Source organism: Octodon degus, unplaced genomic scaffold (genome assembly GCF_000260255.1).
Source record: "Octodon degus isolate 3935 unplaced genomic scaffold, OctDeg1.0 scaffold00275, whole genome shotgun sequence".
Taxonomy (NCBI): domain Eukaryota; kingdom Metazoa; phylum Chordata; class Mammalia; order Rodentia; family Octodontidae; genus Octodon; species Octodon degus.
This window is the reverse complement of record NW_004524851.1, coordinates 170,983-185,884: the sequence shown is the minus strand read 5'-3', so window position 1 is coordinate 185,884 and position 14,902 is coordinate 170,983. Positions and strand designations below refer to the sequence as shown.

Genomic DNA, 14,902 nt, shown 5'->3' with positions numbered 1-14,902 from the left:
AAAATGGAAAGATAATTCCTGCTCCTGGATAGGAAGAACCAACATTGTGAAGATGGCCATATTCCCAAAATTGCTATACATGTTTAATTCAGTCCCAATCAAAATACCACCAACATACCTCACAGACCTAGAGAAATCATTCCTAAATTTATTTGGAACCAGAAAAGACTTAGAGTAGCAAAGGCAATCCTGGGCAACAAAGTCAAGGCAGGAGGTTTTACAATTTCTGACTTGAAATTATACTACAAGCTACTGTGATAAAATCAGCATGGTTTTGGCAAAAAAAAAAAAAAATCTGAAGATCAGTGGAATAGATCAGAAGATGCAGATGCAACTACAGACACACTCAGCCACCTTATCTTTAACAAAGGGATAAGCGTTGTGATAATCCAATGTGCTTACTGGAAGAAAGAGAGCCTCTTTAGCAAATGGTGTTGGAAAAACTGGCTCTCTACATGCTGAAAACTTAAACTTCACCCAGGTCTGTCACCATGCATTACACTAAAGTCAAAATGGATTGAATATCTAAACATTAAAACAGAAATACTAAATCTCCCAGAAGAGAAAGTAGGTGGAAATCTTGAATACGTGGGGGTAGCCAAACAGTTCATGAACAAAAATCAAAACTGCACGGGAAATACTTGAAAGAATTAACAACTGGGACCTTCTTTTATTGAGAAGCTTTCACATGTCAAAAGAAATTACCAATAGATTGAAAAGACAACCCACAAGTTTGGAAAAAATCTTAAATTATAAGTACTTAGACAAAAGTTTTCCATCTAGAATATATTACGGACTAAAATACATTAAGGTCCCAAAAAGTAAAGACCCAATCCAAAAATGGACATCCAAGATGAACACACACTTCTCAGAGGAAGAAATACAAGAAGGAAATAAATACATGAAAAAATGTTCCACATTATTAGCCATTCATGAAATGCAAATTAAAACAACACTGTAATACTATCTTACCTCAGAAAGAATGGCTATTGTAAAGAAATCAACCAAAAACAAATGTTGGAGAGGCTGTGGAAAAATGGAGCTCTTCTTCACTGTTTGTGGGAATGTAGACTGGTGCAACCATTATGAAAATCAGTGTGGAGACTCCTCAGAAAACTAGTACTGGAAATCCCATTCAATCCAGCTATCCCCCTTTGGGGAATTTTCCCAAAAGAACTGAAAACATCATATCATATTGATATATGTGTGCCTATATTTATAGCAGCACAATCTGTGATAGCCAAATCTTGGAAACAACAAAAATGCCCATCACCTGAGGAATGGATGAAAAAGATGTGATGTTTCTATACAATGGAGTATTACTCAGCTATAAAGAAAAATAAATTTGAATCCTTCATATATAAGTAGATGTAATGGGAAGCTATACTCATAAATGAAATAAGCAAAAAAAAAAAAAAAAAAGAAATAAACCAAGCCCACATGTATAAATACCATATTGTCTCCCTAGTGTAAGAACTCAAAAGAAGAAATAAAAATTGAAAGGTATAACACAGTTAAATGGAAAGAGAGAGCTTAAGGATTCAACAACATAAACACAGAAAGGAAAGAAGTAGGAAATATGGCAGGGACTAAACCACACATTTATATAAACAAAATGGTTAAGACAATGGTCCTAAAAACTTCCATCAGGTTTTTGAAACTAGCAGTTAATGGGTAGAATTCTCATCCTGACTAACTCTATATGCTGATTTCTGTGAACTAAGCCACTACATTGTGGACAGCAATGTATAATACTAAAACCATGCTTAAAGTACCTGTCATTTTGGTCTTCTAAATGCATACTGCTTCTAATGTCATATCAGTTATTGCTATACTCTCTTTAAAGTAAATGTATGTTTAACAAAAAGGTAATAAAAGTAAACAAGGGACAAGAAAAAATGTAGCAGGATTGTACTGCTCCAGTGCTGAATATGGTTTGATTTCTAAATATGTGTCAAAAATGCATAATCGTTTTTTAGCATTCTATAGGGATTTAAATTTTAGAACATCCATTATTGTTGGAAAATAGCAGTTTCATTTTATGTCTAAGCTATGTAATATTCAGTCAGATAGTGATGGTAAGTTTAACTGCCTGTGTTAAAGGGTAATATCAATAAACTTCTCTTCTGGATGTTTAACACCTAAAGTTTGCAGACCAAAAATTAGACACATAGAAGGGCTAAAAAGATAGTCAATATTTTGGCCCTAACCCTTCAAGGTCACTGAGGACTCAGACATACGAGAATCTTTGCTGTGACATCCTATAACTAGTGGTGTCCCAAATTTTCTGATCAAGGAGATTATGGGGCCACAGAGGAAAGTGATCAACAATGTGGAGTGTGCCTTAGGAAGTCACCTGGAGAGAAAACTTCTCTCAGGCTTTCACAGGGAGCAGATTGGTCAAGCAATGGCTGTGACTCATCCAGATGGCTGACACTGATGGAAGATCCATAAGGTGCTGTGCATGGTTTCAGGGTAATCCTGAGGGGGTTTTGATTGACCTTAGCAGATAGCAAAAGTTACATTTTTAGTTATTATAGGTCTTGCCTTAACTTTGTCTTAACTATCCAGCAGAAAAGTGTAACCATGAGGTGTAAAAAGTAAAGCTATATTAATATGCTGAGCTGTGAAAGGCTGAAGTCAACAACTTGGGACAATTGCCAGTTGTGCTGGTAACTCATTACTATTACGGACTATTAGACTATATTGGGTTATTTTGCTGAATTCATGTAGCTACAATATTTGGACTGGCATCAAGTATGAAAAGATGCTTTAAAGACTTCTCCAAATGCAGCTTCACTCACAGCAGTGGAATACCCATCTCTGACAAAACAAAACAAAAAAGGGGGATATAAATAAAGGACTGTTTTGTAGTGGAAAAAAAACCATATATGTATATACAAGTTAGTTAGGGTAGATATATAGCTGCTTTCTCTGTTCATTGAGGAGAATGGTTTGTACTAATAGCGTAGACAAGATATCATGGCTACGTCTTGTCCTCTGAACAGCTACTGTGAAGACAGTATGCAATGTATTAATTATTGTAAATGTCCGGCTAACCTGTTTTTGAAACTGTTTCATTGCTATTTTGTCTTTTTTTCTCATTAGAATAAGTAAAAATTTTTTTTAAAAAACCAGGTTTTCAGGGAAGTCAAAGTAGCCTTCTGTTGGGAGGTGACACTGAGACTTTCATAGCCAGGGAACAGAAGTTAATGCCTTGCTTCAAACTTTAAAAAACAGACTGAATAAATCAGTCCATCTTCTTCCTCTCCCTCCCTATTCCTCTCCCCCCTCTTTTTCCCCTCTGTCTGTTTGAACCCAAGCATACTGTACCCCTAATGAACATCCCTACCAACCCCTTTTTTGAGACAGTCTTGCTAACTTGTCCAGGTGGGACTCGAACTTACAATCCTCCTGTCTTAGTCTTCTCAGTGCTGGAGTTCTAGGTATGAACCCAGCTTGAAATTCTTGCTAGAGGCTCATGTAGCTTGTTACTTTAGGTTGAAGCTGATGCTTACTTGCCATTCTGCAAATCCTAGAGCCTTTGAGAATTATACCAACTCTACTGTACCTGTGTTCTAGCAGAGAAGCAAGCCATTGAGAAGAGAGTATGTGTGTATTGTCAGAACACTTAAGACCTGCTGCTCAGGAAAAAAAAAAAAATTCTTTAAAATAGTACTGCTCGGGGCAGGGGAGATGGCTCAGTAGAATAAGCGCTTGCCTGGCAAGCACAAAGGCCTAAGTTCAATCCTCAGTTCCGGAAAAAAAAAAATCTAAAATAGTACTGCTCATGGACAATGTGCTTACTTACCCAGGAGGTCCTATGGGATGAATAGTGCCATCAATGTTGTTTTCAAGCTAGCTAATGCAGCTTCCATTCCGCAGCCCGTGGGTTAAAGCCATTTCAACTTTTAAGTCCTATTCCTCTTGAATTGCATTTTGTGAGGTAATAGCTGGAATTGAATGGACAGTGATTTTTCTGCTGGTTCTGGGCAAAGTTAGTCAAAAGGCTTCTGGAAAGGGCCTGTCATTCTAATGGCACTAAGAACATTACAATTTGTGTGATGAAGCCAAAGTATCAGTGCCAACAAGAACTTGCAAGAAGCTGGTTCCAACCCTGTAGGCTTAGACCCACTCTGAAGACTTTGTAACACCAACTTAGAGACTGTTTTGGCTCAAAGCACTGATCCTTCACATGGATGACTAGAACTCTTGGGTCTTGGCCTTTGTTTTTGTGTCTATCACCTTTGTTGCTTTGAACTTTGGGTCAGAGTCTTGCTTGCTTCTGCATTGTAAGAAGTGTCTAAAAACTGGAGCTATAAAGCTAGTTAGCCATAAATTTATCTTTTCTGGGCTGGGGAGATAGCTCAGTAGAATAAACACTTGCCAAGCAAGAGCCTGAGTTCAATCCCCGGTTCCGGGAAAAAAAAAAAAAAAAAAAAAAAAAAATCTTTTCTCCCATACCCTTCAAGGCTGAGGATACCTCAGTAAGAGTAACTAAGGTATTTTCAGAATTTGCAGGGACACTCTAATCCGGGCATTGTCAGTTGTCAGCTCTTACAGTAGTCTGTTCCACACAAACTGGATGGCTTCTCACATATTCAGTCATTATTGTAGTCCTTGGGTTCCAGAACAGTAGAACTCAAGGCAATTTGCTTAATAATATGACTCCCTTCCCTTCCATTCTCTCCCCTTCCCTTCCCTTTTCCTGCCTCCCTTTTCTTCTTTTCTTCTTCCTTCTTTCTTTCTTTTCTTCTTTACATTTTCTCAGCACTAGTGTTGAACCCAGGGCCTTTCCACTAAGCTACATCCCCAAAAGATTTTTTGTTTGTTTGCTTGTTTTTGAAAATTTTGAGACAAGGTCTCACCAAGTTGCTAAGTTTCCCAGGCATGATCCTCCTGCCTCAGTCCCTCAAAGCTATGCCTGGTTGAGTTGCTTCTTAAGGACCAGAACATCAAGTGGTTTCTTTTTTTTTTTTTAATTTTATTTATTTATTTGTGTGTGTGGGGGGGACCAGCTCAGCCCACCAGGGGGTGGGGCTGGCTGGCATGTGGTGCTGGGGGATTGAACCGCGGTCCCTGTGATTTGCTAAGCTTGTTCTAAGTAGGTGCTTTAGACCACTGAGCCATCTCACCAGCCCAGGTGGTTTCTTGAGAGGGAATCTGTTACTGGTGAAGATGCTGCAAACATTGTTGACAGAACAACAAAGGAGTACTTTGAGTAGTAATCCTTTAGAGTACTATATAAAGTTGGTAAAGCAGCAGCAAGTTTCAGGAGAATCAAGTGTAATTTGGAGAAAGTTTTATTGTGGATAAATTACTGTCCAACAGCATCACTTGCTACAGCTTTCTAAAAAAAAACCCAAAACAAGTTAGTTGCTGCTAAAGTCAGTGGGGGAAGAATAGGTCAGAAAAGGGATCCTACATTTTGGATGCAGGTAACCAGGACTGGAATGTTGCGGCCTGCGCTAACTCACAGAAGCTCAGCTGAAAGTGAAAGATCTCCCTTGGAAAGGAGCTGTGCACCGTGGCACAAGCAAGTTACACTGTGCACGGTGTGCAGTGTCCCCTGATGCACGGGAGCTGGTCTCTGCAGGTTATTGTTCATGACTCTATTAGGCAGTGTAATCCATCTGAGGCACTGTGTCACTAATGTACTAACCTTGTGGAAGCCCATGAGGCATTGAAATGGGCTATTACAGACAACATCTGTCTTTATATTCGTGCAGCTTAGACTGTTACTATAACATTGCCCTGTTCTTGTGGAACTTAAATTTTCCTCTTCTTTTGGTTCTCAGATCATTCAAAATTTCACTAAAAGGATCCAGACCAAAATTAAAGATCTTCTACAGCAAATGGAAGAAGGGCTGAAGACAGCTGATCCTCATGATTGCTCTACTTATACTGGTTGGACAGGTGAGAATGTGGGGGTATAATAACCTATGTTTTATTCTTGGATCATGAGATGTAAGACTTGGGTTTAAACTTTCCTTTTCTGCTGGGCATGGTGGTGCATGCCTATAATCCTAGCAGTCGATTGGCTGAAGCAGGAAAATCACCACAAGTTCAAGGCCATCCTGGGATACAAAGTGAGTGTGAAGCTAGCCTAAACTACATAACGAGACTCTATCTCAAAAATAGTTACTTAAATAAATAAATATTTTAAAAATTAAATTTTCCTTTCTTTTAAAAATGGTAATGTTTATACCCTTGGAGTCTTGAACTATGTCTTTATTGATAAGATGTTTTGTAATTTTATTTCTAAGGAAATACTTAGTACCAGAAATTTGACCGGTAGTATGTAGTATGCCATATTTTTATAACATTATTTAACCTAATATATAGTTGTAAAAATGTGTAATAGTAGATGTGCCTTATGGTTTTGTTGTTGTTGCTGTTGTTATTGCTTTAGTCTTGTGAGTTGTGTTTGATTTTCTCCAGTTTGTTTCATAAACTGTTAATTTTACTGTTGTACTCAACTTGACTCATTGACACACATGAAGGCTTCTATTTTAATTTTAGAAGCAACCAGTAATATAATTCATATCACCAAGCATAATTTCAAGATACACTTGCCTCAACTTTACATTTGTACTATTTTACTAGATAGCTATACATTATAGTAGTTATTTGGAGTTTATAAAGGAAATGAGATAGAGTATCTTTTTCATGGATTGAAGTTTGATTAAATTGCTATTAATGATTAGCATATAAATTTAGAATCCTTTCTAGCTAAATTTTTCTAGTTTAATTAATAAATATATGTTACAGGTATATATGTTAGAGATACCAGAAACTAATGCCTGGCTTTGCAATACATAACCAAATCCGATAGCTTTATATTAATATTTACATTCATTTTCATGATGTTTCATTTATTATTTGCCTTTTGTGAATGGAACATTTACACATTCACATTAGAATTAAATATTTCAGCAGAGTGTGGTGGCACACACCTGTAATCCCAGTGCTCAGGAGGCTGAGGAAGGAGAATGGCTGTGAGTTCAAGGTCAGCTTGGACTACATAATGAGTTCAAGGCCAGGCTGAACTGCATAGTGAGACCCTGGCTCAATAAATAAATAAATAAATAAAATAAGTATTTCAGTCTTACATGCCTAGATAGACCTACAGAGTTGAAGAAATTAAATATAAGGAACATTTTGGGAAGGAAAATATACTTGGAAAGGAAAAATGACATGCTATTAGTAGAATAAGTTTCACCAAAAAAGTCTTACTTGCAGTACTTCCTCTTGTTGTTGGAAGGGTTGTGTTTATCTCCAGCGTTAGGCTCCAAGCTGGACATACCCAGGGAGAGCAATTACTCCAAGAACACAGGGACCCGCTTTTCTGGCTAACTGCTTGCCTCATGTGGTTGTTCCATAAGTGGCAGGTGACTCGTTGGTTAGTTGGTCAGTCGGATGGGTTGGTCACTAAAGAAAATTGAAACAATTTTAAGAACAGGAAAATTAAAAAGAAGGTATAAAATGCAGCAAAGTAGTTGTTTAATTCAGGGTAATGCAGGAGGAAATGATATGTGAGGAATACAGAAAACAGATCCAAGGTTGCTTGAGATACAAAGGAAAGTGAGTACTCCCTGGAAATGGGTGAAAATTAATCAGGAAAGGGAGGGCTTTGGTAACGCCCTAGATTAGGAGCAGGTGTACTGAATACTGCATTAGGACAAATAGCAGGAGAGTAGGTTTAAACTTGTTTTATGTCCTTTTCTACCCCTGATTTTTGTGTCTTGTTTTTTTGTTTCATTTTTTAAATTTGTGTGTGTGTGTGTGTGTGTGTGTGTGTGTGTGTGTCCAGCTCAGCCCACCAGGTGGCGGAGCTGGCTGGCATGTGGTGCTGGGGGATTGAACCACAGTCCCTGTGCTTTGTTAAGTTTGTTCTAAGTAGGTGCTTTCCACCACTGAGCTATCTCACCAGCCCTTTGTTTCATTTTCATTTTGAAGAATTTTTTTATGTTGCCCCCCTTGAGACAGATTACGTAGAAGAAGATAGCTCATATAATTGTGAGAGAATACTCCAAAGGTGGAAAGAGGGCTCACAATGCCTTTCTCTGGGACTCATTCCAGGCATAGCCCTGCTGTACCTGCAGCTGTCCCGTGTCACTGGTGACCAGACTCACCTGCTGCGGTCCCTGGATTATGTCAAGAGGACGCTTCGGAATCTGAATGGCCGCAGGGTCACTTTTCTCTGTGGAGACGCGGGGCCACTTGCAGTGGGAGCTGTGGTCCATCATAAGCTAAAGAGTGACTGCGAGTCCCAGGAGTGCATCACAAAGTGAGCTTGTAAAACGGGGAATGTTTTTGCCAATTTCTCAGTTGAATGTCTTTCAGAGGCAAGACTTTCAAAAATGGAAATTATTTTTAATCGCTCTACTATTACACACAGAGCTCTCCAAAAAGTGAAGTGGCTTATAAGGTAGCCTTGACCATAGTGATGGCATCCTATGCTGTTTATTTTCGAGCATGGGTATCCCTTAACGTGGGGGGAATACACATGTTTTTAATCAAATTTCTCCTAAGCAGTTGGGTTACCTTTGATGCATGCAAATGCGCTTTTGTGACTTAGGCCAGGAGAATGGCAGAATCCATCCCTAAGTAACTGACAAGATATGCTAATGATGGAAGAGTTACAGAATATTGTGCCTATTGTTTTGTGTTGTTTCTTAATGAAGCAGAAACGAGGGCTCACTCCTTGGGCCCTGGAGAGTGTCTGATACATGCCAGTCCGCTTTTTTTTTTTTTTTTTTTTTTTTTTTGTGGAGCCGGGGATTGAACTCAGGCTCTTGCGCTTGCCAGGCAAGCGCTAATTCTACTGAGCCATCTCCTCGGCACCCATTGATGTTTGTTGAAAACTCAGAGGAGTCAGACACATTCCTGAGTCCAGGTGCATTTCAGTAATTTTAAATTACTTTCTTCTAATGATGGATTTCAGAATGAAATATCTTCTATTACATGATTTAGAATACATATGAAGGCAAAAATTTTGAGCATAAAGACTTTTTTACTTAATTTTGATATTTGGTAGAGGACTTAGTAAAGTGGAAAAGTTTTACCTGTTTCCTGGGTTTATATTTTTGGAATCATAATTTAAATTAAAAATTTAAATAAATAACAGCTAATTCCCCAAGTGATAAGGTAAGTTAACTGTGTGAGGAAGAGGTATTTTAAACATTTCTTGGGAAACTGAATTTTTCTTTTTCGTTAGACTTTTGCAGTTGCACAGAACTGTCTGCCAGGAGTCTGAGCTCCCTGATGAGTTGTTATATGGACGGGCAGGGTATCTGTATGCCTTACTGTACCTGAACACAGAGATTGGCCCAGGCACTGTGTGTGAATCTGCTATTAAAGAGGTAATGTGGGATGCTGACCTACATTTTGCAGTACAAATGTGGAATTTTTTTAAGTTCATACTTTCTTCACCCTTTATTGATTCAGTTAGTTTTACTGGAACCAAACAATAGCAACTTCAAACATTTAAAATCACTATTTCCATTTGGTGAGATGAATAAGGCCCAAGTGGCAGGGACCCATCCCCTGTGTCTTACTGGCAGCTTGTCACGTTGTTCACCTGCATGATCTGGGTTGGTTTGGCACTGCAGCCTCTGGCTGTGGAGATTGGAAAAAGGAGGTGGAGGAGGAGAAGGAGCTTCCATTGTCAGGGCTTATCTACGAGTTTCCACCTCTTTGTGTTCATATCCTGTCCATTGCCAAAACTTAGGGAAAAGGCTCTGTTGAGCCTCTCTAGCTCTGAAGCCAAATGCCTAGCTGAAACTTGGAGTACTCTACCAGGAGAATGAGAGGAACATGGACATAAGGAAACAGTTAGTGCCTTTACCACACAGTCACTCCAGACACGATATTCTTCTGATCTGAGAACCTTCATGCCATAGCAGACTACATTTCATTAGTCTGTCATTAGTGAAGCCAGTTCCTCCAGCTTTCTTCCCTGAAATTCTTTTGGGGAAAACATTGCAGCTACAAAGCAAAGGAAATATCTGGAACCATTTTTAATTAGGAAGTTTAAGTTTAGTAAACTTTTCATACAAGGAACTTTTTGATTCCTTGGCTAGACTTCTTAACATCTTTGTCTATTCTGACATTGTCTTCCCATTCCTCTCTGTCTGTTCTTACTGATTTATAAAATGAATAGTAATATTTTAGCCCCCATTTAAAGATATTTATTTATTTATTTATGTATTTGGTTGTTGCAGGGTCTCACTGCGCAGCTCGCACTCGTGGTGATCCTCTTGCTTTCAGCCTCCCCAGTACTGGGATTACACATGTGTACCACCACACCTAGACTCTGGTCAACTTGGGCTGGCACAGCATGTGGGGCTGGGGATTGAACTGCAGTCCCTGCGCTTGCTTAAGCTTACCTAAGCAGGCACTTTAGTCTGCTGAGCTGTCTCACCAGTGCTTAAAGATTTTAGATTAAGTAAAATTTTTCTCCCTGCTTCATCTCTCTCTCCACATACATTATTTATGTTAGTTTTACCAAAATAGGTACATGTAATTTTTTTAGAATTATGTGTCTCAATATCTCTACAGGTAGTCAATGCTATTATTGAATCTGGCAAGACTTTGTCAAGGGAAGAAAGAAAAACTGAACGCTGTCCCTTGTTGTATCAGTGGCACAGGAAGCAGTATGTTGGAGCAGCCCATGGCATGGCTGGAATCTACTACATGTTAATGCAGGTAGGAAACTGTACTGTGGAATAACAAATGCAGCAACTGCGTTACTGTGTGCTCAGATCCACTACGAGTGGCATTCAGTCCTTGGTACCAAGCAGGCGGGCTGAACCAAGATGCCTCCTACTTTGAGCTGCAAGTGCTTAAACTCTCCTTTGTGAATGAGAAGCACCAAAGAGTACATTCTGTATGTAGTTTTATACCAAACTTGTTGTTCATCCAGCCAATTACATTCTAATAAGTCAAGGAGTATAGCCTAGAATTTAGATGTCTTTGACTAACAAGCATATATATTCTTTTTTTAAAATTTTAATTCAGATTTTTAAAATCTACTTTATACTGATATTGCCTAACAGAAAATAGGAAATTTACTAGGAAACCTTGTGTCACATGTTACTAACTGTGCAGAAGTATAAATAAAATGCTGTTTTGTTGTGGAAAAAAATATATATGTATACACAAGATAGGATAGATATACAGCTACTTTCTCTTAGTTCATTGAGAAGAAAGGTTTGTAGCAATATGGTTTAGACAAGATATCATGACTGCATCTTTTCCTCTGAATAACTACTGCAAAGACAACAATATGCAGTGCATTGTTTATTGTAATTGTCCTACTGACCTGTTTTGAAACTTCATTGCTGTTTTATCTTTTTTCTCATTAAAATGAATAAAAAAATATAAAAAAGAAAACAGGAAATTTATATCTCATAGGACCAAAGCCTCCTCTTTTGTAATTAATTGTGTTTATGATTATAGAAAGTAAAAAATGCACATATTCTGATTGAGAATTTTCTTACTAGTGCAGAATTTTCTACATATATACTCTGAGAGTTTTCTTATACATTTCCAAAGTAACTAAAATTCCATTTAATTTTACAATGATGTTATTCTGAAGCTTGTAGATTTTGTCTATGCATTAGGGTTCTGTAGGAAAACACACACACACCCTGAAGCACTTACTGCAGGAACTAGCTTCATGCAGCAGCGGTGGTGACCAGGAAGCCCCACAGTTGTGTAGAAGCCTGAGGCCCAGGAAGGCTGTGATGCGACTCCAGTGTGCGTGCAGCACCTGAGGGTAGGGGAGCTGCTCTGCAGTTGCAGTCTAGGGCAGGAGGGAAGCAATGTCCAGCTCACTGCCGGGCAGCTTCCTTCCTTCTTGGCATTTGGCTCCACGCAGGCCACAGTGGACTAGATGCCACCCATGCCACAAAGGCCACGTGCTTCGCTGCATCCAGGAGCTCAGCTCTGCTCCCAGATAGAACACCTGCAGGTGCACCCAGAAGTCATGTATGTGGGCGCTTGTGGCTCCTCATACTGACAATGCAGGAGCCATGTATGAAGACGGTAGGTACTCTGTCTTTCCACAAAATGTTTTAACAGTAGATCAGGATTTTTTAATATGATAATGCCCATAAAGGGTAACAGTGTAATGTGCAACCCTGCTACTGTGGCTTAGAGTCAGTGATTTAGTTTGACTTTATTATATATGGGAAATTTCTTTGAGAGAAGTAACAGTCAAGAGACTTTCCACTAATTTGCTTTTAAAATGAAGAGCATGGGACACTGTCAGCCACATGTTTTGCTTAGAAGTGCACAGGAATTTTCATGGAAGGTTAAACTGTGGTGGAACTGGCTCAGGAATTGGCTTGCCCATTCTTTCCCTGCCCCACGGCCATACACGTGCCCTTGTGTGGTCAGGCGGTCATGTGGCAGTAGTGCCCACTGTGTGCTGTCATTGGGAAAGTACCAGAACAGTATATCTGGAAATTTAAAGTATTGCTTAAGCAGAGCTTTATTTTCCAGTGTCAGAGCAAAGGCAGTTCTTTTGTCCTTCCCAAACAGTAAGACAAAGAAAAAACCACATAATTCTTTGATAAAAAACTCAAATTCTTTTTTTTTTAAAAACATTTATTTTTTTTTTAAATTTTATTTATTTATTTGTGTGTGTATGTGTGTGTGTGTGGGTGGGTGGGTGTGTGGGCCAGCTCAGCCCACCAGGGGGCGGGGCTGGCTGGCATGTGGTGCTGGGGGATTGAACCGTGGTCCCTGGGCTTCGCTAAGCTTGCTCCAAGTAGGTGCTTTAGACCACTGAGCCATCCCACCAGCCCAAAAAACTCAAATTCTTTGATAAAACTAGAAAGCATGTGATTCAGTCACTTCCCAAAAGAGCCCTGTCTGTGAGTGTATATGGCTTTGGGGGAACATTCTCAACCTAAACTATAATGCAATCTTTCTCCTACTTTGGTTTACATCTGCACAGCTTGGGGCTCAGTGTTTTCTAGTTTGAAAATGTTTGGAAAGTCAAACATCTTAGAGAGAAATAAACAATAGGGGAGGAAATTGTAAGAAAAGTGGAAAATTCATTCAAGAAGTCCAATATTTATTAGGACATCAAGTAAGGGAGGACACTCATTGGCAAGAAGGAATTTTAATAAATGTACTAAAAGAACATATTCTAGAACTGAGACTTGAGTCACTAAATTGAAAATACCTACCAAGCTGCTGTTCAGTGAGTGGGGGAAAAATTCCACACCATGCTTTCCACTGTGAAAACATAAGACAGAAAGATGCTTAAAAGTTCAGAAATGGAAATCAGGTTACATACAAGGCTGGACATCAGAATGGCATCAGACTTTGTAAGAGTTCCAAGTTGTGAGTGAAAGTGATTTCCTTCATTGAGTTCTACCTAGATAGTTATCAATTAAATGTAGGGTAGAACAGAGACAATTTTAAACAGCCAATTTCAAAAACCTTAATTTACCTGAACCTTTTCTTTAAAAGCTCCTGAGTGTGATATCTACCCAGAGAATATAGTTTACGATGAAAGAGGGGGTATGAGATCCAGGCAAAGGCCGGAAACAAAGGGGAGTGACTGGAATCTCCAGGAAGGGGTGGGTGGAAATTTCAGGGCAGGAATTGTTTCCAAGACCTAGACAGTAGCCAGTGAAAACTGGAGGAAGAGAATAGGGGCACAGTTCCTTGAGAAAATATCCCAGGATGTGTCTATACAGAAAATTACATGGAAAGACTTGACAGGGCTGTTAATGGGTACAAAAGAGCTTCGGTGGCAATTCATAGAAAACAAAGCAAATAAAAATGTGAGGAAGTCACTGTAAGATACATATAGGTAATTTACTGTATCCCTCTATCAGCAGCAAGCGATACTTACATAGTTCAATCTGTAAAAAACACAGTATGAAGTACAACCGAAATAGTGACTGGAATAAGACTCCTACATGACTGTAAGAGGGGACAGGCCATAGGTGAGATCTGAGATGGAAAGTCAGGGCAGCATCACCCATGCATTATTTATTTATGTATTTATTTTCCATAATTTTATTGAGAAAATGGCAGAAGGATTTTTGTTTTGTTTTGTTTTGCTCCCAATGCTTTCAGGGCAGGTTTGGCTGGCTTGAGTTGTGGGGATCGAACCACAGCAACCTGAGGCTGACTGCTTTGTTGAAGCAGCCACTTAAAGAGCTGAGCTAAGGGGCAGGCCCCCACCCATGCATTATTTAGGGTATCGAAGAATGTAGAAAAGCAGCTCAAATAGCAGAACTCAGTTGTGTCCTGGAAACATACACTGGCTGTCATTGTTAGCAGTCAGCTTCAGACGCATATTTTATTTTTTTTACTTTTAAAACTTTATCTTTTGTCTTATAAAAGTAATTTTTTAAAATACCATTAGCATTTTGGAAGTACTGTTGTGATGCGCAGTTTGACAAAAAGATCAAATACGTTCTGTAATATTTTTTAAAAAGATTAAATTTGTTTTACTTCGGGGAGGTTTAGAAGCACTGGCTCTCCCATAAATGATATTTTTTCTTCCTACTTAACAAGATTAACCTTTGTTAAAGAAATAAGGTCTTATTTTCTAGAAGAAAGTGTTATGTATTTTATTTGGGTTTAATAGCTTAATAATTTTTTTAATGTATTTAGTAAGGTTCTACAGGGTCTCACTACACAGATTGACTCATAGTGATCCTCCTGTTTTCAGCCTCCCAAGAGCTGGGATTACAGGCACACACCACCATGCCCAGTCTCAGTGGCCGTCTCAGCACGCCTCAGGGGCAGAACCAGCACAAAAGCCAGGGATTAATAGCATAATAAGAATTTTTTTATAGTTTTATTGAGAATCAGCAATGAGACAGTTTCAAGTCAAATTGGTAGGACAGTTTCAATAATTAACACATTG

The 14,902-nt window shown here is 38.9% G+C and overlaps 1 protein-coding gene across 1 annotated transcript in view; it reads left to right on the top strand.

The window, feature by feature from the left end:
- Lancl2 (LanC like 2) overlaps positions 1-14,902 on the top strand; it is a 61,102-nt gene that overhangs the window by 32,116 nt on the left and 14,084 nt on the right. Inside the window, exons 2-5 of the mRNA XM_004646636.2 lie at positions 5,799-5,916; positions 8,083-8,290; positions 9,221-9,365; positions 10,564-10,710. Of these exons, the coding sequence (XP_004646693.1) occupies positions 5,799-5,916; positions 8,083-8,290; positions 9,221-9,365; positions 10,564-10,710 (618 nt within the window). The remainder of the gene's footprint in view (positions 1-5,798; positions 5,917-8,082; positions 8,291-9,220; positions 9,366-10,563; positions 10,711-14,902) is intronic.